A 26,849-nucleotide genomic window follows, 5' to 3' on the forward strand; every position below is an offset into this window, starting at 1 on the left:
AAGCCAGGAAAGCTACGGCTTAGAATGAACAGATAACAAAAATAATTTTAAAAAGGTTTTTTCAATGTAAGAAACAAGAAAAAAATAAAGGAGATGATTGATGCATTAATGGGAAAAGATAGCAAAGAGGTGATGAGTAGTAGGGAGAAAGCAGAATTGTTTAATTCATTCTTTGCATCTATTTTTACACAAAAGGAAAAAAAACAAGTCCAACCTACAAAATCAGCATTGTAGAAGAGAGAATAAGAATATAAATCAAAATAGGCAAGAAAATGATAAGATCCACTCTAGACAAGTTCAGGACAGGGTTCTGAAACAACTGGGAGATGTGATCTCAAAACTATTGAACCATATTTTTTTGAGAACTGCCAGAGGTCTGGAAAAGAGCTGATATGATCCATTTTTTAAAAAAAAGAGGGGGGGGGAGTAGATCCAGGAAACTATAGATGGATATCTGGGAATAGCCTGGAAAAGAAAAGCATTGCATTTGTGAGCACCTACAAACAAGCAAGACAATAGAAGCCATTATGGGTATATTAAAAACAGATCATGCCAATTAAAGCTTATTGCATTGTTCAACAAAATGACTAAATTAGTGGATAAGAGAAACAGTATGGATATAATTTACTTAGACCTCAATAAAGTATTTGACAAAGTAGACCATTGACTATTTTTGATAAGATAGAACAATGTGGGATAGGTAGTACCATCACCAGATGGATTCACAACTGGCTGACCAACCAGTAAGTGATTTTCAATAAATTGGGGAAACATGCAGTGGGGTACTTCAAGGTTCTGTCTTAGACCCAGTAGTCTTCAACATCTTTATAAATGATCCAGATGAGGGGATAGAAGAGGAATTCATCAAATTTTCAGATGATACCAAGTTGGGGGAAATAGATGGTAGACTCAAGAAAAAAAAATGTACAGATGTAAAATTGGTGGTAACTGGCTCAATAGTAACAATTGTAAGACAGATTTAGATCCCTTAGTAGACCTCCACTTAGCTATGAGCCAGTGGCGGGTTTCAATTTATTTTACTACCTGTTTGCTTGTGTGTGTGGCTCGTGTGCTTGCATGATGCTTCTTAGCATGCACAGAAGTGTCCGGGAGGGTGGGCTGAGCGTCCTGCCACCGCCACTACCGGTTCGCCCAATCCTGGGTGAACTGGCAGAAACTCGCCTCTGGTCTGAGCCAGCAATACATTGCCGCTTCCAAAAAAGCGAATGCAATCCTAAGGTTGCATCAACAGAGGGATAGTTTCAAGATCACCTAAAACTATCAAGCTATTCTCCAAAGCACTGAGGACAAGACAAGAAGTAACAGATGGAAGCTTATCAAAGAGTCCAATCTAGAATTAAGGTGGAATTGTTGGAAATGTTGGTGAGAACAATCTATCAATGGAATGGCTTGCCTCTAGAAATTGTGGATTCTCTATTACTGGAAGTTTTTAAAAAGAGATTGGACAACTATCTTTTGGGCGCTCACATCACAGCACTGGTCAAAAGGGCCCAGCAGAGATTATAATACCTGAGACTTCTCAGGAAGCAACAACTGAATGAAAAATTGCTGGTGACCTTCTACCACTTCACTATAGAGAGTATTTTAACTTACTGCATCTGTGTATGGTTTGCTAATTGCACAGTGGCAGATAGGACAGCACTCCAGAGGGTTAATGTCATTGCCCAGAGGATCATTGATTGCCGTCTCCCCTCCTTGGAAGAGCTTTGTAGCTCCCGCTGCCTTAAGAAAGTTCAAAACATTCTTAAAGGTCCATCTCATCCTGGGCACCCCTTTTTTTGAACTATTACCATCTGGCAGACGGTACAGGATAATAAAAACAAGGACAAACAGGCTGAAAAACAGCTTCTATTCCAGAGCAGTAACTATATTGAATTTTACAGTATAGTGCAATATTAATGCAGTATCAGGGTTTTTTTATTCAATTGCATAGAATGTGAAGGATGGGTGTTTTTTTTTATATAGTTTTTTTATGTATGACGTACACTAAAGATGGCATTTAATTTCATTGTACAAGGTTCAGTGACAATAAAGTAAACTAAACTAATAGTATAAGTCTCCTTCCTTGAGCACTGGGTTGTGCTAGAACAGCGGTCACCAAGTGGTGGTCCGTGGACCACTGGTGGTCCACAAGAAAATTTTGGTGGTCCACAGAAAAATTATTTACATTTTTTATATTGCACTAAATCAGGGGTCCTCAAACTATGGCCCCTGGGCCAGATATGTGCAATGAACATGTTGCTGCAGAGAGTCTCCCCCTTCTGGGTCTTTTTGTGAAGATCGTAGAGGAGCAGAAATTCCGACTTGGGGTCTGCTTCAGCCTCCTGGTGCAGGGGCTTTGGGTGAAGGCTGGAGGGAAGTGACACTGGTGGCAAAGAGACGGAGGGCCTTGTTCCAGTGGGACAGCATCATGGCCTGAAACTGGATGACCATCTCAGCCCGTTGAGCATCCAGGCACCAGTACCTGGCCTTGCACTCCCACAGGTCTTCCCTCTGCTTGGAAAGCCTATGCTCGTAGTCTTCCATGAGGTGCTTCTGGTGAGCCTCCTTCTTGGTCAGATCCAATTTGAACTGAGCAGGCTGTTTTGCCAACTCTTTCTCATGGTGGCTCGTTAGCTCCAGCAAGTGCTTCTTGTTGGGGCCCTAATGAACCCGGAGAGGCAGGTGAGGAGTGATTGGGAGGGGAGGGGTGAGTAGAGCCTGGCAAGATGCCCTTCAACGTGAGTAACATCGAGTTGGCCATGCCCACCCAGTCACATGACCATCTTGCCACGCCCACCCAGCCGGTCATTAGGCAGATCATATTAGTGGGTCAGTGGGATTTAAAATTATGAAATTAGTGGTTCCTAAGGTCCGAAAGGTTGGTGATCCCTGCGCTAGAAGACTTCTGAGGTTCATTTCAGTCCTATGATTCTATGTTCTGTGTTTTATGTATTGTTCAACAATAATGGGGGCAGAACTAGCTAAGTTGCAAATTAGTCATCTCTTGCTGGTGCAAAACATTAGGTTCATTACTACAGTCAGGAGGCAGGAACTTTTAAAATAACTCTGTGGAACTAAGCTAGAAGTCAAGTGACTGTTCAGGATTGATAATATTATTGTACCTAAATTGTGAACACAGCTGATTCATTTGCAAAGTTTTTTTTAAGTCTTCTGATTTTAGACTACAGATTTTCTCTTAGCTTAAAAAGGATAGGAGGCTATTTAAGTTATTAAAAACAGACATAACTGCATAGTAAAATCACTACTCCTTTTGCCATAATTTATAAACCTTTGTAAAGTAGCCATCTTCATTTTGAATTTTCAATACTGGTTTTCAAGCCATATTTACTATATACCATAATATCTGCACTCTATGTTCATTAGATATTCATGCAGTGGTTTTTTTTAATTAATATTGCAGTCCTGTCCAGACTATATAATACTGTCAAAAAAAAAGAACATTGAATCCTAAAACAAGAAAATGGCCAGTTCCTGGGACAAGGAAATAAAGAAATATTACAAATGCTTACTGTCTTTCCTGTAGTAGAGGATCTCCAGTTTACATTCCTCAGTTCCAAGCAGCGCTTGTCCCACCTGAGCAATGGAGTTGGGTGTGGTGTCAGGCCCAGTGAGGAAATTGCAGTTGCAAGGCCGTTGCATAACTTCTACTCGAGAGTAGCCAAACATCTCACAGAAGCCATCATTGCAGTAAATGATAGCATAATTCTCCATCTGGGCATTGGCAATAATAAACTTGCGATCTTAGGAGGAAAATGGAAGAAAATGCCAAGGATTACCATTAAATCATTAACCAAACCAGAGTAAAATGGTTGGAGGGAACAAATAGCAGTTTACATCAACCTGCTTCCTGGAACAATGAGAATCTGATATATAAAAAGAAGCACCTTTCTATATAACTGGTATATAGAATGGACCAATGTTATAGGACAAGTATGACACGTATGATCATAATGTGTTAATGGAAGGTGCATGTACTGATGTTTTCCTTCACTCGTCTCACCGTATTACTAAAAATTACCTTCTTAGAATTTTGTTGCCATTTTTTTTAGGTAGCTCCTGAGTCCAAATGCTTTTTTAAAATTTAAAATGTAAATTCCTCATTTTAAAAAACACTCAAGCCTGAATTATGTCAATTACTTTGGAAGCTTAGTCCATGGATTAATTTTCTCTTACATGCTGATCCAATATTCAAAGTCTTAGCCCAGGAACAAGGTCAAAGTAGAAATTGATTTTTTAGAAATAAATTCACATGAAAATTTACAAACATCTCCATATATATTTCACTTACATGTTTCCTTTTTATATACTATACTATAAATTGCTGAATATATTCTTCATTTGGATATAGCATGACAACATCAGGAAACTATAGTTTCAATGTAGAACCACATTGCAATTGTAGTTTCAAGCAATTAAACAAATTTGCCCTGATCTCTACCTTATTTTAAATGTTATGTAATTCCCCTCCAAAATATTTTAAAATTGATTAGAAATTAAATACAGTATTGTTTGTAAGGTTTTTGTCTGACCATGACCTATTTTCTCAGTTTGCTTGATTTAGTGTTTCTATTTTTTTTGTTCACTTATGACAGAATAGCATTGAACTGATTGCCATTATTGTTCCTTTTATTTAGTATCATATTATATTTATTACATACAGACCTCGACTTATGTTTAAAGACAGTTCAAAGTTACATTAGCCATGGAAAAGTTACTTACAATATGATTTGTAATCTTTCCCCCCCCTCCCTAATTTTTGGCAAAATAAGCCCATTGGGGAAACTGGATTTACTTAACAACTGTGTGATTCACTTAACAATCATGGTGATTCACAAAATGATCACTGTAAAGGGCCCTTGATATAGGTATTCAGCAGGACTCGCTCCTATTTGATATGCCATGCTATACCTTAGTATGCTGTCTTTAGGATATTACCTTCTCATGTAATATGCTTAGCAAACTTCCTTTATCCATCTCACAGGGCAGCTTTTACCTTGGCCTGATATAAAGCCAGAAGATTTCACAATGTTCCAGCTCAAGAATATCTTTGCTCATGTCTCTGAAGGACACATAAATTGTTTTACATGTCTTTTAGTAATGCTGTTTTTATAGGACAAGGCCTTTGAATTAATAACTCTTTTCTGATTCATGGTCATGCAAGATTGGCTGAGCAGAACACTTGCTTCCATTTCACAGACAGCTAAATAAATATAACCAAAAATTACCAAATTACTAGCAATCTCTATTACTGAGGGACCATTAATTGTACATCAGTCTTGTTAATTTATTTTCCCTAAGCAGATTTGCATTTATTTATTTTTAATGCTTTTTACTTATCTTCCTGATTGATTTAATACATGTGGTGGTTTACTTCTATGCCTTGTCATCTAACCATGAAGCATTCCAATGTTAAAAAAAATAATAATTTCTGCTCCCTATCCACTTTCTTACCTGAATACATTGGAGTCTGTGCATTGTAATATGCTTAATATTTTTAGCCAGTTTGGTCTAATGATTAAAATACCAGACTAGAAAGTGGGAGACCGTGAGTTCAAGTTCTGCCTTTCTCACGAAAGCCAGCTGGGTGTCTTTGGGCCAGTCACTTGCTCTTAGCCCAACCCACAATACAGGGTTGTCGTGGGGAAGATAGGGGGGCAAAACTATACTGGATATGTTTGCTACCTTGAATTATTTGTAGAACTAGCAAAGGCGGGATACAAATAAGTGTAACTCACTCCTCCATTCACGTCAGATTGCTAAGGAAGTTCCTTTGTATCTCCTCTTGACGTACCAACATTACAGTCATAACCAATTATATACAAATCTTAGTTTTCGAAAACCTTGGTGACCAGAGAATGAGAATTTAGCATTGGTGTCTGTGCTGAGGGCTCAGGTACACGTGATTCACTTGTTGTGAGAAGGAGGGAACAGATTTCTGTCCTCATCACATTTGTTCTTTGTTCTTGTTTTTTGAAATAAAGTCAATAATACCATTGCTGCAAGAAGTAGATTTGCTCCCAACAGGACCGTGTTTCTTTGAAATCCCTAATCATGGGTACTGTTGTAGAGACTTGCACCCCAAACCCTCAGATAGCCATGCCTGTCTAAGTACTATATGAATATCATGTTCAGATGAGACAAGGAAAAAGAAGCACACAGGTGGTAGAGTGACGCTTTCTGCTTGTCCCATTGCTAGTATGGATCCCCGTTGCTTGCTGGAATGCAGAAATCGATGAAGCTGTCCTCTTTCCGCTCCCAGCCCACTGCCCATGCACTCCACACCTGTGTTTTTAAAGCTTGATTTTAAACTGCTGTTCTCTAACTTGAGCCCTCAAAAGGCTTTCAGATGGTCTCCAGTGCTTTTTTTGGGGGGGGGGGACTAGCCTTAATTCTGATTGGCTGCATGACCCTCCCCTCCCAGTGACTGGTGATGCCCTGGGTAGCCATTTTAACCTATGTTCTCTGCATTTTTATTTAGGATGTGCTTGATCCATCAGTGCCCTGTTAAATCACTTTGTTATCCCCACCGCTAGAGAGACTTGTGCTCCTTCCAAATTCTTACACCTCAGACTGGACAGGAATTCAATTTCTGACCAGGATGGATGAAGTAGTACACTCGCCTTGCTTTCTTGTCTCCTGGTTCTTAACTTACAACCTTCCGTTTAGTGACCTTTCAAAGTTACTACGGCACTGGAAAAGTGACAAGACAATTTTTCACACTTATGACAGCTGCAGCATCCCCATGGTGATAAAAATTCAGGCGCTTGGCAACTGACTCATATTTATGATGGTTGCAGTGTGTCAGGGTCCTGTGATCATCTTCTGTAATCTTTTGACAAGCAAAGTCAGTGAGGAAGCCCGGTTCATTTTGCAGCCTGTTACTAACTTACAGTGATAGATTTAACAACTATAGCAAGAAATGTTGTAAAGTTGGGCAAAACCCATTTAACAGCTGTCTCTCTCTGAGCAATAGAAATGTTGGGCTCCATTGTGGTCATAAATGGAGGACTACGAAGTTCCTCTTCCCTTACTTTTACAACATGTATATTTATCTTGCAAATAGGAACATTACTTTTTTGTTTCTATGAACGATGCTACAAAGTTTCCATTTATATAAGGGTGATTTTATAATGAAAGAACAACTTGTCCCTGTTGCTTTAATTACTACTATCAAAACAGGAATGGTATAAAGGGAGAAAGAAAAAGTCAGACTTAGAGTCAAATGAGATAATGTGGGAAGGGGATGGGAAGGCATCTATATGTACAAACATCCTCGAAGGCCAAGGAAAGAGGTGCAAGGACTGATAAGGAGAGAAAAACCCCTAGAAGGAAAAGCAAGGAAAACTAGTGAACGCCGAGGCTTCCCTTTCCTACATGGTGGGAAGGACAAGCATCAGAGGAACAATCACCTGTATCTTGTAGTGGATACAGTCCATACTGAGCAAACCCCATTGCTAATCCCCTGCAATCCAGGATTTCTGAAGTTGATTTAAGAAACAGCTGGGAGCATCACGGGAGACAAGCAGCTTAGTCTGCAATGCAGAATTGCCCTCAGTGATGAACAACTAAAAAAATAAGCCTGTCTCGGATGTACAGGTAATCCTTGATTTATGACATGATCGTTTGAAGTTATGACATAAAAAATAAGTTACTTATAGTTATAACCCATCCTGGAAGTTATGATTGCTGCGCTATTCCTGCAATCACATGGCCACATTTCAGGCACTTGGGCAACTAGACTGCATTTATGATTGGTTTCAGTGACCTGTGGTCACCTGTTTGTGATTTGCCATTTTCTGACGAAAAACACGCATTAGGCTTAGGAATGGGTAGATTTGCATTTATAACTACCTGATTCTTGTAGTTAATAACGGTCATAAAATAGTCATAAAATAAAGTCAGGTCACATGGTGAACCGACTTATGACTGCAACTACTTACAACTACAATTCCAGGCTCATTTGTGATTGTTAAGTCAAGGACTATCTGTACGCTCAGTGAATTTTTATTAGTTCTTAAAAGAAACTTCTCTCAAACAACAGCATCCATCGGATACTGTATTATAATATATATATATAATTCATACTTAGCATCAGCATAATGAAAAGATAAGTTTATTCAATTGTTTATTGAAATATTTGTCATGTTAAAACATGTAAGAATAATTGAGATAATATCATTAAAACACTAATGATAAAACTGTTTAAACACTAAGGCAGGGATGTCACACTTGATTTCATTGAGGGTCACATCAGGGTTGTATTTGACCTTGGGGGCCAGGGTGGGCGTGGCTGAGGTGGGCACGGCCAGCTTGATGTCACTTGTGTCAGGGGTGTCTGTGGTGGCCCGATTGCTCTGCCAGTGAAACAGGCTCCCTAGCTCTGTTTTCAGCCGTGATGGCTACCACCCTCTGCCAGTGAAAGCAGAGCTCAGGGGGGCTGTGCCTGCACACCACTGAGCTCCATTTTCACTGGCAGAGGGTAGCAAGAGGCTGTCATAGCTGAAAACAGAGCCTGGGAGGGAGGGCCACCTCCGTTTTTGCTGACAGAGGCACCGCGAGCCAGTCCCTTGCTGTTTCTAGGGCTGCCTCGCTGGCCAGATGTAAGCACTTCTGGCCCTTGAGTTTGACACCCCTGCACAAAGGTAATTACTGAGATAATAGTTAAAAATAATTACATATATAACAAACAGCAAAACCAGCAGGAAGGTCACTGAGCAACTCAAAATTTACTGAAGACATAAAGGCTGTAGAAAAAGCTCTAAAAAAGTAAATAATTTAATGCAATTCTTTAAAAAGATCAATTAAATTCATGTCTACTTCAGGTAAATTGATGAAAAATATGGGAACACCTTTGTTGTCTAATCTTGAACTGGTAGCTATGGAACAAGTTGTGGTGGTTTTTAGCAATATTGCAAAACTTCTTAGGATTCATACAGAAATGGTCATTTGTGTCCCCATGATTGATCCCTGGTCAATATTAAAATGCTCTGAATGGTAAACAATTTATGTTTGTGGGATTTTGGAGGATGCATTGCAGGACATAAGAATATACAGCTATAGTCCTCGAATTACAACAGTTTGTATAGTGACTGTTAAAAGTTACAATGGCACTGAAAAAAGGGGACTTATGACTGTTTTTTCATACTTATGAATGTTGCAACATCCCCATAGTCTTGTGATCAAAATTCGGACGTTTGGCAACTATGTATGACCATTGCAGTGTCCTGGGGTCATGTGATAATCTTTTGACAAAGACAATGGGGAAGCCAGATTCATTTAACAACCTCTTACTAATTTAACAACTGCAGTGATTCACTTGACAAATGTGGTTAAAAAAGGTTGTAAAATGGAGCAAAATTCACTTTAAAATGTCTCACTTAGCAACAGAAAAATTTGGCTCAATTGTGGTTGTAAGTCAAAGATTACCACATGGACTTTTGGAAATTATCTGGTGGATCCCTTATAAAAATGTATACTGTTAGGTACAGCAATAGCTACTCTTATATGTTAATTTTACTTCAATTATTCAATATTTTGAATACTGTAGTGATAAGGTTAGGATTTCCAGAAGAGCAATCTTGCTCTTTAATACATGCCCTCAAAACAGCAGTTTCTCCGCTTTATAATTTAATTGTCTTTGTATGCTTTAGTTACTTGCCCATATGTTATCCACTGACTTGGAGAATTTAAGTCATCCAATCCCCTGTTCAAAATAGGAAGCCACCAACCTTTTTTCAACAGATAATTTGAGAATTTTAAAACTTCTAACAAGGGGCAGACTACCACTTCTAGGAAAACCATTCCAGACATAACAGCTCATGTCATTGTAATGGCTTTTCTTACTTTTAGTGCTACTGCAGGATTCTACTTGATGCTTCTCTCCAGGGCAGGACAGTACTATTTACAAGGACCTTGTGTATAGTTATTCACCTGGTTGCAGAGCCGTAGATTGCATATTGTGCTGGCTCAGGAATTCTGGGAGTTGAAGTACACAGGTCATAAAACGGCCATAGTTCCCCAGCCCTGCTCCAGGCCATAATAGACATGACCTACTTTTAGCCATTGTATTCACAAAGTAATCTATTGATTTATTTAGAAATGTTTTTATGACACCTTGCTGACAGTAGATCTAAACAACTTGGTATAATGAGAGGCTATGTCAAACACCTTCCTGAAACTTTGTACATTACACATTGCATTACATTTTTGTGTTGCCTTGTGGTTTCCCAAATTAAGCATTTTGTAATAAAATAAGTTTATTCTGAGCTGATTTATTGTGATAAATTGTGATTTTTTTCCCCCTAAATGCTGCATACTTTCCTTAAACACTTTTTTGACAGATTGGCTCCACCTTCTAAAAAAAGATAAATACAAAGAAGGTATTAAACAGTTCTATTTTCATATAGCTCCTCATTATTACTTCCCTATCTCCCTGTCTCAATAAATTAACAAGCTTGTCGGTTTTTCCTTTATTTTGGACAATCCTTTATTAGATTATGCTTTCCTATCAGATACAAAACTCTGGGCTTCAGCCTTTCAAATTCTATCCCCTTTGTTGTTAGTTACGAAGCCATGTCTGACCCATCACAACCCCATGGACAATGTTCTTTCAGGCCTTCCTGCCCTCTACCATCCTCTGGAGTCCATTTAAGCTCATGTCTACTGCTTCAGTGACTCCATCCAGCCACCTCATTCTCTGTCGCCCCCTTTTTCTTTTGCCCTCAATCTTTCCCAGCATTAGGCTCTTCTCCAGTGAGTCCTTCCTTCTCATTAGGTGACCTAAAGTATTTTGAGTTTCATCTTCAGGATCTGGCCTTCTAAAGAGCAGTCAGGGTTGTCTAGGACTGACCGGTTTGAACACCTTGCAGACCAAGGGACTCACGGGAGTCTTCTCCAGCACCATAGTTCCTCCGACTTGACTTCCCTGGTGCTACCCCTCGCTGCGGGGAGGCGGAACCGGAAAACACTAGATGGTTCCGCCCCAGGCGCTTAATGGAACCAGATAGGTTCCAGACGGAGCTTGGGCCACCTCCTGCAGCCCTGACCCGCCCTCGGGTAGAGGACCTGGTGGCCGCGTGGAATAATGCGACTACCGGGGCCTTGAACCGGGTGGCGCCTTTGCGGCCTCTCCGGCGGCAACGATTCACCCTGGCTCCTTGGTTCACCGAGGAGCTAAGGGTGATGAAGTGCCGCAAGAGATGCCTAGAGAGTTGTTGGAGATCCTCCCGATCCGAATTGGACCGAGCACAGGTACGAGCCCATTTAAGGACGTACCTAGTGGCATTGAGAACGGCTAAACGTCGATACTGTGCCGCTCTCATTGCATCCGCAGAGAACCGCCCTGCCGCCCTGTTTCGGGTGTCCCGCTCCCTTCTGTTTCAGAGGCCGCGGGAGGCCCCTCTACAGGGTAGAGCAGAGGAGTTTGGGAAATACCTGCTGGATAAAGTCGCTCAAATCCGGAAGGATTGGGTCCCCTTCAGTGGCCCAGTCGAGACGCCAGTGGCGAGTCTTGAGAAACCTTTTTGGGAGGAGTTTGACTTGGTTGCCATCGAGGATTTGGACAGATTGCGTGGACGACTGCGACCTACCACATGTTTGCTGGACCCGTGTCCCTCCTGGCTTGTACTGGCTTCCTGGGAGGTTACACGCGACTGGCTCCTGGGCCTAGTGAACGCTTCGTTGGGTGAGGGGTCTCTCCCGGCCGCCTTGAAAGAGGCGGTGGTGAGACCCTTGCTCAAGAAGCCTTCCCTGGACCCTACGGAGCTGGCCAATTATCGTCCTGTCTCCAACCTTCCCTTTTTGGCGAAGGTTGTAGAGAGTGTGGTGGCTTCTCAGTTCCCACGACATCTGGAGGAGAATGATTATCTAGACCCGCGCCAGTCCGGCTTTCGCCCTGGGCACAGCACTGAGACGGCCTTGGTCGCGTTGGTAGACGATCTCTGGAGGGCCAGAGATAGGGGTTGCTCCTCTATCCTGGTCCTATTAGACCTCTCGGCGGCTTTTGATACCATCGACCATGGTATCCTGTTGCACCGACTGGAGGGGTTGGGGGTCCGGGGCACCGTTTTGCGGTGGTTCGGCTCCTACCTCTCCGGCCGGACGCAACGTGTGTTGGCAGGGGGGCAGAGGTCGACCCTAAGCCCCCTTACTTGTGGGGTGCCACAGGGGTCGGTCCTCTCGCCGCTCCTGTTCAACACATACATGAAGCCGCTGGGTGAGATCATCCGTGGTTTCGGGGTGGGATATCATCTGTACGCTGACGATACTCAGCTGTACATTTCCACCCCGAACCACCCCAACGAGGCCATCGAAGTGATGTCCCGGTGTGTGGAAGCCGTACGGGTCTGGATGGATGACAACCGACTCAGGCTCAACCCTTCCAAGACGGAGTGGCTGTGGGTTCCGGCCCCCCGGTTCAACCAGATAATTCCATCTCTGGCCATTGGGGGCATTCAACTTGCCCCCGTGGAGCGGGCGCGCAATTTGGGCGTCCTCCTGGATGCCAGGCTGTCCATGGATGAACATGTGACAGCCGTGGCCAGGGGGGCGTTCCACCAGGTTCGCCTGGTGCGCCAATTGCGCCCCCTATTGGACCGGGACGCCTTACGCACAGTCACCCATGCGCTGGTGACGTCTCACCTGGACTACTGTAACGCTCTCTACATGGGGCTCCCCTTGAAATGCACTCGGAGACTGCAGTTGGTCCAGAATGCGGCCGCGCGGGTGATTATGGGGAGTACCAAGTACTCCCATGTGACACCTCTCCTGCGCGAGCTGCACTGGCTCCCTGTGGTCTATCGAGTGCGTTTCAAGGTTTTGATTACGATCTTTAAAGCGCTCCATGGCTCAGGACCTAGTTACCTGCGGGATCGTATTCTGCCCCATACATCCCTACGACCCATCCGCTCGCACAGAGAGGGACTTCTCCAGGTGCCGTCTACCAGACAGTGCCATGGGGCGGCGCCTAGGAGCAGAGCCTTCTCTGTGGCGGGCCCAGCCCTGTGGAATGACCTCCCCCCGGATATTAGGACTACTACTGACCTCCGCTCCTTCCGTGTCAAGCTCAAGACCCACCTTTTCCAAATAGCTGGCCTGGCTCGACCATAACTTAGTAACGCTCCTGATGGGTTTTTTAATTTGGTAATTTTATTAGGGGATTTTAAATTGTGTTTTTTAACTGTCTTTCACTTAAGTCCATCCTCCTCCATGCACATATGTATATGTCTCTGTTTTTGTATATATGTTTGTCTTATGTGTATTTTTTATCTGCTTGATTGTACGCCGCCCCGAGTCCTTCGGGAGAGGGTTGCGGCTAATCAAATAAAATTATTATTATTATTATTATTATTATTAAAGGCCTCAATTCTTTGGCGCTCAGCTTTTCTTGTGGTTCAACGTTCAGAGCCATACATTGCAACTGGAAAAACCATAGCCTTGACTATATAAATTAATAGTTTATAAGTGTCCTTAGTTATTAGGCTCTGCTTCCATTTCCTGTACATTTCCTTTTACTTCTCAACTTGTGTCAGTGTGCTTGCTGTTCATCAATAAGCCTCTTATCCTTATTTCTCTTTCTTCATGAAGAGCCCTTCTATCTCTTGCATCTAGTATTGCACTTTTCGGAGTCCTTCATCCCTCTTGGACTTGTTTATTCTTTAAAATGTCAAGGCAGCGTAGGCTACCTACATTTTGTCCCATTTTACTGAAACCTGCCTTTTGGAAATCTTTTCATGTCCTTGTTATTTTGAACTCCGACACAACATAATCTGTTTGGTCTAAGATGGTTCACGCTTTGAGTTTATCAATCAATTCTGCTTTATTTGTGAGTTCTAGGACCAGAAGAGCTGTCCACATTGATTCTTTTGCCATCATTTGAAAAAATGAATTTGTCAGCAAAACAGTTCAGAAATTAATAGGACTTTTCCATATGTTATCAGAATCCTTCACTAGAGTAGGTGGTCCATAATCAAATTCCATAATAATGTCTTTTTTCCCTTCTAACCCCTTTATATCTCACGCAGATGCTATAGGAACTTCCATATTCAAAATATGAACACCTCCAAAGCTACAATGTCACTTTACTACCTTTTTTATTGGATCTGCTGAAGAAATGATATCCTTCAACTTTTACATTGTAGTCATGACTCTCATCTGCTGCCAGATTACTACAATACCTATGAGGACACCAGCGCTTTTCTGGTTAGGATTTGTAGTTCTAAAATGTCTACTTGTTCCCTGAACTAATCAAGATAGCATTAAGATGTGCATGGACTCTCCTTAAAAGAGAAGAACATCAATAATTGCAGGATGACCACTGTGGCTGCTCAAATACAGAGTTTAATGGTTATATAGAGAACACTCATGATTAATGCAAAACACAAAGAAAATGGGAGAAAAGGAAATCTACTGAGTATTCCGTGAACAAGCTATTAAGCAGAACTTTGATGGGTGCACGATAGAGATCTGTACAATTATGAACAATATAAAGAGGATGAATAGAAACAAATTATTCTGTGCTTCTTAAAATAGCAGAAAAGAACAAGCTGCTAAGATATGGTATTGACTAATTGAGAGATTTCATTTTATTTTACTGTATCTGGCTCTGGAGGAAGAGTACAAGATAATTAAGAATATTTTCAAGCCACTGGCTTTTGCCCTTTGTCAATTAAAAATCTGCAATAACAAAATAGGCCAAAAAAGGCACAGTAGTGAGGGTTGTACACAAATTATACATGCAAAATGTTAAAGGAGTCTTAGCATAGCAGAATTTGTCTTTTAAAACCCTGCATTTTGGAAACATAAACAGCAAAAAGTAAAGCAATGTGATGCCTAGGAAATATGCTGAAAATCAGCAAAATGTTTTGTTTGTGATGAGATATTCTGAATATAAGGTTACTTTATTGTTTTTAGAAAGCAATCCTACTATCATAGACTTGACTTTTAGCCATCCGGGTTTATGCCCACATTGTAGACAAATATTTTTTAATAAAGTAGATCTGTAGCAGGTTTCCTATGAACAAAAAAAATATATGAAATTTATAGATAGGATATGATGAATTTGCCAATTTTGTGAAAAACAAATCAGTTATGGATGATAGCCCCAAATACATTTGGCTAGGTCCTCTTGGAGAAACAGTACTTAATTTAAGGTAGGCAAATTATCATGATGTATAACTATTATGTTATAACTGTTGCAAGGCAGTTTTCATTGTGTTAGGATTGACTAAGAGACTTCTTCAAAGACAATTTTGGCAATTATCTTTCTTGTCTTCCTCCCAATCTTTTCTGTTTACCCAGTGAAAAGTAAAAACCTAGATTGAGACTGGCTGTGATAATAGAATCTTATAAATCTGATTGTGGTGTTCTTCCTCCTCCTCCTTATAGCTCAGTGAATTAAGAAAGTATCTGTCTAAGATGCTTCCAAACGTTGAGTGGAAGCATATCTGGACTTAAACAATGTTTTTGCCCCTTATTTCATGGCAACAGAGCTATCTTTATTAAATATATGTTCCTTATTTTCTACAATCTTGGACATTTTTTTGTACTTTGGTACAAAGGTGGGAGCTTGGATGAGAATGGTTATGAACAGAGAGACTAAGTAGTTATTCTTATTACTAATTAAATCTAAAGAGACATAAATCAACCTGTGAGAAATTCTACCCCATTTGTGGTACTAAGGTGAGCTCAAAAAAGATTTCTTCAAACCATACTGATTTCATTGAATGCAAATTGAGAAATATGATTACCTATTAGGACTAATGGTTGAAACAAGTGTTGTTTGTAAGAGCTGTTGAATATATGTTTATTAAAACTTACTGTTAGTAAGTGTTAGTAACTTTGCCATAATGTTTGTACAATAACATTGTGTGTAAAAGTAATTATTAATGCAAGATACTGCTTGATGTTTATGGTATAATTGATTGTTACATAAACTGTTAAAATACTGTACTATTAAAATGCTCTATTTTGGGATTATCTGGTATGTTATAATTAAATGTAGTCTTAATATTAAAGACTACATATTTATGAGCTAAATCCAGTGACGTGCGGTGAGGGTTATGGCTGGGGAGGCTGGTGACGTCATCAGGAAGGCAAGGAATGGGACCACGTGTGCAGCACACGTGGTCCAATTCTCCGCCTTCCTGAGTGAACATTAAGGGGACCGCGGAGTGCACTGATCCGCGTAGCATTGCTTCCTCCACCTGCGCCAGTCCCTTCCCCCCCCCACTCCTTCAAGGTCTCCCACCAACCCAAAGCCCGATCCCCAGCTCCCTCGGGCAAGGCTTGAGCGGGGTGAATGGGAAAGCAACGAAAGGGGCTGCGCTTTCACCCCGCTCAAGCCTTGCCGCCTGCAGGCACCGCCCGCCCTCGCTGCCCCTTTCGTTGCTTTCCCACCTGCCTCTAAGGCGCGCCAAAGCCTCCTTCGTCCCCCCAGCGCGCGCCCTTTTTATTTCCCGTGACACCCTCCCCCCATTTCAGGAAAGCTTTCTCCATTGCCTGCGGGGTGAGGGGGGCGGCTCCTCTCCCCCCACTCCCTCTGTCCCTGCCTCTCTCCTCAGCCCCAAAGCTCCGTCCGCGTGACTCACTTCCAAGGCGGTGGCTGGAGAGGCGCGCAAGAACGGCGAGCGGTTTCCCACCAAAGCGGCGTTCTGCACGCAAGAAGGTGCTGCCGGAGGACAAAGGGACGCAAACACACATCTACCCATCTATCTTTTCCAGCTACCTAGCGCTCTTTTCCACCGATCGCGCATGTTGTGCGCGCAAGAAGGAAAAGTCTGCAGCGAAGCCCTTGTCGCCCCGAGCTCTTGTTTGCACTTCCCCCCCTTTTTCTTTGCTCCATTCCGCTCCGGCTCTGGAAGGGCCAGCGAGGTTGGCTCCATCCGAGATCGAAAGGGAGGAGAGGAGGGGGTAGCTGCGGGCTACCTTCCGGCCAAATGCGCACGAAAAGCGTGCACGATCGGTGGAAAAGAGCGCTAGGTAGATATTATATACTATTATTTCATGAAGAGAGGTGAGGCCCTGCCTCCCCTGCCTCCCCTGACCGCACGTCACTGGCTAAATCATAATGCCCAGTTTAGTTTAATTAATTAGTATGTTTGACTAGGTTTGGAGATACAGATATACATTACAATTTATTTCTTTTTTATAGCTGTATTATTGGACAAAAATAATCAAGAAAAAAACTAAAAATGTACAGAATTTTAAAATAAATTTTGTATAAACAAGAACTAAAACAACAGTATCAAGAAGAAAAGAGAGAAATCTAGGAATATTTACACATAAAAAGCATAGAAAGAGATAAGTGTACATATTTTAATGAGATAAATATTTAAAATATCAATATTCTTATACAGGTGAAGATAATCAGGAAAAACTTTGTTCTGATGTATAGTTGATTTGGTTTGTATCACTAGAGCCTGATGACATAGATTTAGGTGCCATAGAAACTTGCAATTAGATTTGTTAAATTCATATCTCAAATCTTTTTCTCAAATTTTTTAAAGACTTTTGAGAGAACCTGTCATGCTTGATATAAGACTTTTATAAAATATTAATGTAATTCCCTTGATTTTAAATGAAACAGAAGTTCATCATTTTTCAAGTGCTGTCAATGGTTATAATAGATAACAGCTAATAATCTTAGAAAGGGATGATTGAATTTGTCTCATTTGAAACCACATTGGAACTTGCAAAATGTATTCAACAGAAATAGTGTTTTCATCAATATGCAATATCTAGTCTGGTAATTTCCTCTGTTTCTCTCTTTCTTATATTGAATAAATTTAGTATCATGCCTGAAAAAGAAAATTTAAAAACAAGAGAAAATATAGGTCAGCAACCAAGAATCATTTCTAACTTTCCCAAATTTATGTGCAGTAAATGTAAATTTGTGAATTTAATAATTTAGTATCAGGAAAAATGGACTTGCCCTAGGATATGAGTGGTTCTATTTTAACCCAATTAGGTCCATTCATAACTATCTGACAGGCTCCCCCCCCTCTTTGGCATGGAGTAGACTTGATGATCTTGTGGGCCAGTCACCATTATTTCCCAGTCACAGTCTATTTGATAAGATTGTTCTGATTACAAGGTTATTATAATTCAGGATGAAACTAAAGATAACCCTCAACTTATAACCACAATGCAACATATCTATTATGATTGTATGTCATGACAGTTATAAAACAGAACAAAATAACAGAGTTGGAAGGGACCTTAGAGCTTAAAATCCTGCTCAAGCCAGAGATCCTATGCTATTCCAGACAAGTGGATGTCCAGTCTCTTCTTAAATGCCTCCTGTAACAGAGCACCCACAACTTCTGAAGGCAAACTGGTCAATTGTTGTCATTGTTAGGAAATTCCTCCTTAGTTCTAGATTACTTCTCTCTTTGATTAGTTTCCATACATTGTTTCTTGTCTTGCCTTCTAGTGCTTTGAAAAATAGCTTGATCTAGCTCTTCTTTGTGGCAGCCGTTCAAATATTGAAACACTGCTATCATGTTGCCCCTAGTTCTTCTAACTAGACATACCCAATTCCTGCAATTGTTTTTCATATGTTTTAGCCTTCAGTCCTCTAATAAACTTTGTTGGCTTCTCAGCACTATTTCTAGAGTCTCAAGATCTTTTTTATAATATAGTGACCAAAACTGGATGAAGTATTCTTAGTGATCTTACTAAGGCTTTATAAAGTGGTACTAATACTTTGTGAGATCCTGATTATTTCCCTTCGTTAATGCAACCTAGGATTGCACTGGCTTTTTTGCAACATAGGATTGCATTGGCTTTTTTGACTGCTACGCACACTTCTAGCTCATGTTTAAGTGATTGTCCACTAGGACTCCAAGATCCCTCTCGCAGTTACTGCTATTGGGCCAAGTTTCGCCTAATCTGTACCCGTACATTTGGTTTTTTCTTGCCTAAGTGTAAAACCTTACTTTTCTCTACATTTAATTTCATTTTGTTAGCTGGGGCCCTGTGTTCAAATCTGTCAAGATTTGGAGCCTATCTTCTGGGATGTGGACTATTCCTGCCAGTGTCATCTGAAAATCTGATGAGTTCCTCTTCTATTCCCTAATCTAAATCATTTCTGAAGATGTTGACGAGTACTAGGCATAAATGGAACCTTGTGGTACCCCACTGCTTACTTCCCTCCTTGCAGATGTAGTTCCATTAAGGACTACATGTTGACTGCAGTTTGTGAGCCAGTTACAAACCCATCTGGTGATGCTATCTATCCCACATTTTTTTTAGCTCATCACATGACCAACCTGATTTTATGTCCCTTGGTTTAGTGGATGTTAAGCAAATGCCATGATTGTTAGACAAATAAATTGTTTGTTAAGGGCTGGTTTTGCCAAAAACTGGTAGTAAATGCCTGTTTTGGCAAAAATATTGTAAACATGTCCACGTGACTGTGGGATACTCAAATAGCTGTAAATGTGGGCTGGATATAAACTACTTGAAATGTGGTTAAATTATCACGGCAGAGGGCAGCTCTCATAACTTCAGAACTGGACTGTAAATATTCCTATAGAGGTCTGTCATAACTTCAAATGGTCACTAAGTGACCAGTAGTAAATTAAGGACCACCTATATGGGAGGGAGACTAACTCACTGCTCACTTCAGGAATTTCATTCTCAGCAGTTGAAGGTTGACTCAACTTTCCGTTCTTTCAAGGTAAAATGAGGACCCAGACTGTTGGGGGCAATATACTGACTCTGTAAACTGCTTAAAGAGAGCTGTAAAGCATTGTGAAGCGGTATATAAGTCTAAGTGCTATTGCTATTACTATGGGAGAAAGAAAGTAAGTATCTTGAGTTCCTTAGAGGAAGGATAAACCTTGGCATAATATACAAATGATTATGAAGAGTGTGGTGGTGTAGTGGTTAGATTGCAGTTTTGCAGGCTACCTCTGCCTACTGCCAGGAGTTTGATCCTGACTTATTCAAGATTGACTCAGCCTTCCATCCTTCTGAGGTCAGTAAAATGAGGACTCAGATTGTTAGGGGCAATAGGATGACTCTGTAAACCATTTGGAGAGGGCTATAAAGTTCGGTGAAGTAGGATAGAAGTCTAAGTGCTATTGCTAAATGATGTGTTTGAAAATGTCCTATTGAGGTCAACTGAATGAAATTATGGTATTCAGCTTTAGTATCTTTTTCATATTAGCATCTGTTTTTATAGTCATAGAAAGATATATTAGTACAGTCTTTAATTAATTTGAGATTACTGCATCCATCTGCAGTGCAATTTTTCTAGTTTTCATTATATTTTGTTTCCATTCCTATTCAAGGTTGAGTAATTGCCTTTCCTAAAGCAATGCTACTGAAGTAGTGAAAATAATAGTTTGAGTCAGTATTAGATTTTTTTTTAATTGCGCAAAACATAATTTTTCCTTCCTTCCTTCCCTCCCTCCCTCCCTCTCCCTCTCTCTCTCTCTCTTTCTTTCTTTCCTCCCTCCTCCCCCCTCCTGCCTCTCTCAGTGTCTTTCTTTTTCTTTTTATTTCTTGTTCTTTCTTCACTCTGAATCAGGCATCTAATATTTTATGGGTTCTGCTTTGAAACCTTTCCCCCACATGTGTGAATTCTGGTCGTGATAACACTGCTGCGGAAAAGGCACTGTAGCCTATCCCTGTTGTGTTGTGAGTCATTCTCTTCTTTATGATCACTTCACACATTCCAGAGTTGAGCACTGGCACTGAAAAGAGTCCCATAACTTAGCTCTGATGTTCTCTAAGTTAAGAAGAAGAAGACAGTTCCCAGAATATACAAGGCTTTCAAATCTCTCTATTTTGGAAAGGCTGTGATTGTGATTCTTGCAATTTTCCCAAGGGAAATACATTTTTTCAGATATGATCAGAACAGATTGTGGCTGAAGGGAACTAATTTGGACTAGGCACATTATCAAGATTTAGCTAGCTTATAGCTTGATTTCTCAAAAAATATTTAATAAAAAAAGCAAGGCTCACTATATCAAAAAGAAGTAATTATTGTTGAATATGCTTAGAATTAAAATATTTACAGTAGATTGATACAATTTTCTGATTGAAAGTGCTCTTTCAAATTTGGAAAAACCTGGGATACCATTCACAAGGACTGATGCGGCAGCAATTTATGCATTTCTGGTTCCAAGTATATTTGCAGCAGGAACAGCTTTCTTCTTCCCCTGATTGTCACCAAATACATACAGAAACGGGAATCAATGCATTGAGGAATCTTTGGCACAAGACAGAAAGTCTCCTACATTCGAGGCATTGCTCTGAAAATTACTGTAAAATGCAAATAGAAGCTCAGAAGCATTTTTCCAGTAGTGACACAATTATTTGGCAATACCTGGATGGGCTTGTTTGACTTAGAAGATAAGTAGGAGCAGTTCAAAGTAAGAATTATTCTTTGAATGCGGGACTGGGAGAGGATAACAAAGCTGTAGGACAGGGCAGAAAATTAAAAAGCATCCTTTAAGAAGACTGTAACAAATAATTTTATATTGAATAATTTTTATAATTTATAATTCTATATTGTTACCAAGAAAATTGCAAAAATACATCCATGATATCATTGGTGGTTGAGTACAACTCGATTTTACTTTTAAAAATGATGAAATAGCACCAATATTTTGATATTTTGGACATTGCTCACTTATGTTGCACATCCAACATGCTTTTAATTGAATTCTTAGAAATTCTTTATTGCCTTGCAAAGTTTATACTGATTTTAAGAAGAATCTTATTCTTAAGAATCTTATATTGATTTAAGAAGAGACTGGACAGTCACTTGTCTGATGGTATAAATCAGTGATGGCGAATCTATGGCACGTGTGCCACAGGTGGCATGCAGAGCCATTGCCTTATGTCAACTCCAGGGCAAATGGCCCTCATTTGGAAATGGAAACAAACTTCCGGTAGGCCTGTTTTTCTCCCTCCCCAGGCTCCGGAGGCTTTCCAAGCTCAGCTTGGTGGTGAGCAGTGCACAAGCAGTGTGGCATGCATGGTGGGTGGGGAGGTTGGGGGGGTTGTGCATGGATGTGGGGGTGCACTCTGCATTATGGGTGTTGGCACGCGCGGGCACCATCGCACTCACACACTCATATTTTTGGCAACCAACAACAGAAAGGTTAGCCATCACTGGTATAGCTTCTACTGCGTGAGCAAGGGGCTGGACTCGAACACCTCCAAGATCCCTTCCAGCTCTATTCTATTCTATTCTATTCTATTCTATTCTATTCTATTTGCTATATTTTTAAATATATTTTATTAGTTAATTTAATTAATATACTGATATGATCACCCATCCTTTTTCTATACTTGTGGGTGGTTCAGAGCAACAAGAATAAAAGCATGTAAAAAACCATTTTAAAAATCCAAAAAATAGCCCATCATTTTTATTTATTTAGATTTTTTAATCCCATCCTTATTATTTTTATAAATAACTGAAGATGGCAAACATTCCTAATACTCCATTTTACTCCTGTTTTGCCTATAACAACAACCCTATGAAGTGAGTTGGGCTAAGAGAGAGTGACTTGCCCAAAGTCACCCAGCTGGTTTCATGCTAAGATGAAACTAGAACTCCCAGTCTCTAGGTTTCTAGGCTGGTGCCTTAACCACTAGATCACTAGGTACTTGAAAACGCGAATCAAATAAGTGAGGAGAGAAAGATTCTGTTAATAAAAAATTTAAATATTTGAATTCCTGTGAAATTCTAGCTGTACTTCCTGTTGCTGAATGGATTCTTAATCTCCACAGAGAGGATTTATGGATGATAGATAGGACTTAATAAAAATGTGTTTTCCTGCATTAGAGTTGTTTATTCAATAAGCCTATTTTAAAAATAACTGGGTGCAAATGTTGAAGAAGAGGTAGCTAGAAGTGTCACAGTATTGGTCCAGGAATGCTGAATGCATAGCATCCAGAAATGCATTTCCTCATTGTCTGTAGGAGCATCCCTGCTGTTCTCATAGAGGCAGCTGTGCTTTCTGAACACACTACGTTGAGTGTCATTACCTTTTTCCCGAGCAATTGCAATATGTGATTCCTCTGCCATTATGCGCTGCAGAGAAACTAGCTAGGCTAACTCCACATTATCCTGGCAAAGGCACCAGGAGAGGATTAGATTGCTTTCCAATATTTCAGTGAATTAGAGCTTAAAGCGGAATGGATGAGTAGGAAAATGGATGGCTTTGTGTGGAGTGATTGGCAGCAGGAATGGCAAGTTATATAAAGATTCTGCCACTACGAAGTGCTTGATGCCTATACATTTATTCAAGGAAAAAAAGTATCTATAGCATGCTTTCCGTTTAAAAGAGGCCAGAACAATTGTATTAGGGATGGGCTAAACTTTTTCTCTTTCTGTCTATTTCCCCTCTACTTTTCCAATGCCATTTTTTCATTCCCTTATCTACCTCCTTAATGCCTTCTTAATGCATTCCTTAATCCTCTATGGAAGCTTTATATTCATCAAATCAAAACCACTCCTAATTTCTAAAAAAATCCCTTTGATTTGGTAGATCTAAAGTGATATTAGACCACTCATACCTTGCCATTTTTCAATCCCTCATCTATCAACAGACATGGTTTTCCCATCTAAAGCTGCCTGGTTTCTGCGAGGACCTGAAACAACTTTTCAAGGAGATTCCAAAGATCAAACTTTCTGAAGTAATTAGTCTGTGTTTTCAATAGTGTGTGGATAGTCCCTTGGTCAAAACATCACAACCCATTATATTTAAGAAGCCATTCACTACTTGTCATCCAGAGTTATGGAATTCCAAAGTAGCATTAAACAATTCTCAATTTGAGACCTTAGTCATCCATTTCTCCATTAGGATAAAGGGCCATTTGAGACCTTATCTCCAGCTGTTATTCCATCTGGGGCAAAGAGAGCAACTTCCAGACTCTGATGATAGAGAACATTGTCTTCAGGGCTGTCCCTGAAAGCTGTTTGAAAACTTCAATTAATACAAGGCACATATGCTAGATTAGTGAGACTGATTATTAGGAACATATCAGGGTGCTTTAACACTTTTCTTTAAAGCATTATACCACTTAAGACCTGCCTGCATTTGCTTTTAAATCACCCAAGTCTGAGTTGGAGATATTCAAGGTTAAGTGAGTATGGATTGGGAAGAAATCCTCATTTTACTTTGCAAGATTTTGCCTGTTAACTTTTCTTTCAAGGTAGGCTTGCTTAAGCTTTATTAGGAAACATTTGTTTTCTTCTCTGTTCTATTACAGACTTTTTTGTTACTTTTTTGTTTTGTTTTTTTGTTACTTCTACTAGTAAGTAAAGTAAAATAAGTTGCCAACTTGTAGAACATCCTCAATGCTGCCCAATGCAAAGATATTTCCATGAGGCAGTCTAATCTTCAGATGTGACATAAAATAATTGAGTCTAATCAACTAAAAGGGAGGCTGGTAAAAAAAATGGATACAAATTTCCAGATGGAAAAAAATTCTTAATGTATGATATTGTTCTAAATTCAGCTCCCAATGCAAATGGGTGAAAGTACAGATATCTTGTTGAAATACACATCAATATTAGTCAACAAAAGCCAGTTATCTTTACGTAATGGGTTAAATAATACTGTCGAGTTCCTTTAAAAAAAAAGGATAAAAATTCAAAGAAGGAATCTAGCTTTTTTGTTTAAATTCACAAATATTGTTATTATGTTAAGGTTTACATACAGTAGGTACATATCAAGGGAAAATTTATGTATAGTGAAAGGGACAGTTTGTTTAAAAACTATTCAAAAACAAGTGTAAGATAAATTATATAATGTCCCTGAGCAAGCCACACTGATTTGAAATATGCTTAGTTTTTGACTCATGCTTTTTGAGTAGAAAAATGGAAGAAGCTATTTAAGTTAAAATATATTATAGATATGATCACACAAAGTAATGATTCCCTTGAACTTGATTCCTGGTAATTACGTATTTCCTTTGGCAGCAGTGCACTGCCTGGGGTTTCCTGCTGATGTCCCATCCAGGCATTAATCAGGTCCATCCTTTTGGCTTTTTCAGTCCAACTAACATTGGTCCACGGGTAATGCTCCAGACATAATGAAAACAAATGCACAATTGATCTAATTTGGGCTGAAGTTCCCCATTCTATCAGTATGATTGTTATTAGTGTTTCTGTAGTTTAACTATATGTTCATCTAAAGCAACAACAACTATTGCCTTTTATCAGACAGCCAACTATTTTGTCCTAGAATGGGACATGCTATGACTAGAAATATTATTTCAATACAGTATGCATATAAAATTGATAGAATAATTCTGCAGTTTGTTAGATTTGCAACATACCTATAAATTAACTTTACATTGTTTTCATTTTAAAGCTACAAAGCTGAGAATGAAATAGTGGCTTGCCTGCCACTTCTCACTGAGAAGTTGGCTGTATATTTAGCTCCTGTCTTAGATCCAGTTATGTCAATATAGACTTTTGGATAATTTGGATTATTTTATTCTCTAGGTACACTTGTGGACAACACTATACTGACATTTACAGACTATGTTACTTTTGCTGCTTGCAGTACGGTATTTTATCATGTTTAGCAAAGCAGCATTTATATACTTATTAAATGTAACTAGATGTAATCTAGAATACTAAAGTATTTGTGTGGGCATACAAAAATTTATTTTTAGTAAAAATGCATGGAACTGGACAAACTGATTTCTTTTAGCCACGGGAACACATGATGTAAACAGAATGCTCATATAGTTGAAGTTTTATGGTGTAAGGCTTTAACATATTTATGCTACAATTTTATACATAATTATTGGAAATAACTTCAGTTATGCTTACCACTTAATAAACAAATATGGGCCATAATACCTCCTACTGACAGAACAACAGTATTTTATAATAAGGAAAACATGATACTTTGAATGTTATCAAGTGAATTTCTGCTCTCTAAATAATATTCATTTCACAAATAGCCAGTGAACAAGCTAATATTGAAAAAGTGATTTTTAATAAAAGTTATATTTTGTTGATAAATTCAAAGATTTATAAATCTGGTGATGGTTCTCTTAATATTAGTAAGATTAATTTCATATTTTTACATATCAATGCATACACAGTTTTAAAATTTTCTGGACATAGATATGACTTTAGTAACACTGAAGGGAATAGACTACTCTTTGTGACATTCACAAAGTTTCAAGAAGTAATTGAGCAACACTCTTAATATATCCCATCACTAAGCTTTCCGTTTCCAGAGGCACACTTCACAACAGTGCTGACAGGCAAAAAATAGAGCATTTACAATGCTAGTTCTGACCTTCAAATAGAACAAACACAGATAATGAAAGTCAAGAGAGATGTTCTACTTACTTTGTCCTTCAAATTTCCTGATGATTGTATCCAAATAGGTGTTCTGAGGGGCCACATGCCCCCTCCTGACAGGCATTTTTCAAATTTTTGTTCACATCCAATGGGAAAGAGAAATGCCACTTTCTTCAGTAAAATGCTCTGATTTTGAGTAGAAGGGTGGAAGAAGCTTGAGCTCTGCTCTGAGAAACCAAGGGGTAGTTAGCTAATAGGCCCTTGCCTCTTGTACTCTCCTGCTTGGTAGCTGTGAAGAGAGCAAAGACTCCCCCTTTGTACCCATATCCCTCCCTTAATTTTCTTTAGCTCCTGACCAATACAATTTCACCAAGGGCAGGAGGGGGAGAGTTGAAAGAAACGCCAGAGGAAAAGGGTGGGTAATTTCCTTTGCCTTTTTTTTTTTAATGATGATGCTTAGTCATCAGTGTCCCATTCCATATGTGGCTGTCTCAAAGACTTGTCAGCAGCAACAGCTGTTAATCTGACAATAACCAGC

At 39.8% G+C, this 26,849-nt stretch overlaps 1 protein-coding gene across 2 annotated transcripts in view; it reads right to left on the bottom strand.

Annotated features, from left to right (window-relative positions):
* Positions 1–26,522, bottom strand: part of KCNH6 (potassium voltage-gated channel subfamily H member 6) — a 120,998-nt gene extending 94,476 nt beyond the window's left edge. The window contains exons 1-2 of one of the 2 annotated variants that reach the window (XM_081970834.1): positions 26,360–26,522; positions 3,534–3,764 (exon numbers count right to left, since the gene is read on the bottom strand). In XM_081970834.1, coding sequence (XP_081826960.1) covers positions 3,534–3,764; positions 26,360–26,435 — 307 coding nt within the window. In that variant the 5' untranslated portion in view covers positions 26,436–26,522. Of the gene's footprint in view, positions 1–3,533; positions 3,765–4,312; positions 4,427–26,359 lie in introns of those variants that run through there. The other variant, XM_081970835.1, reaches the window with a different exon arrangement.
* Between the last annotated feature and the right edge of the window lie 327 nt (positions 26,523–26,849).

The sequence above is a fragment of the Natrix helvetica genome (assembly GCF_964273705.1).
Source record: "Natrix helvetica genome assembly, chromosome: Z".
NCBI lineage: Eukaryota > Metazoa > Chordata > Lepidosauria > Squamata > Natricidae > Natrix > Natrix helvetica.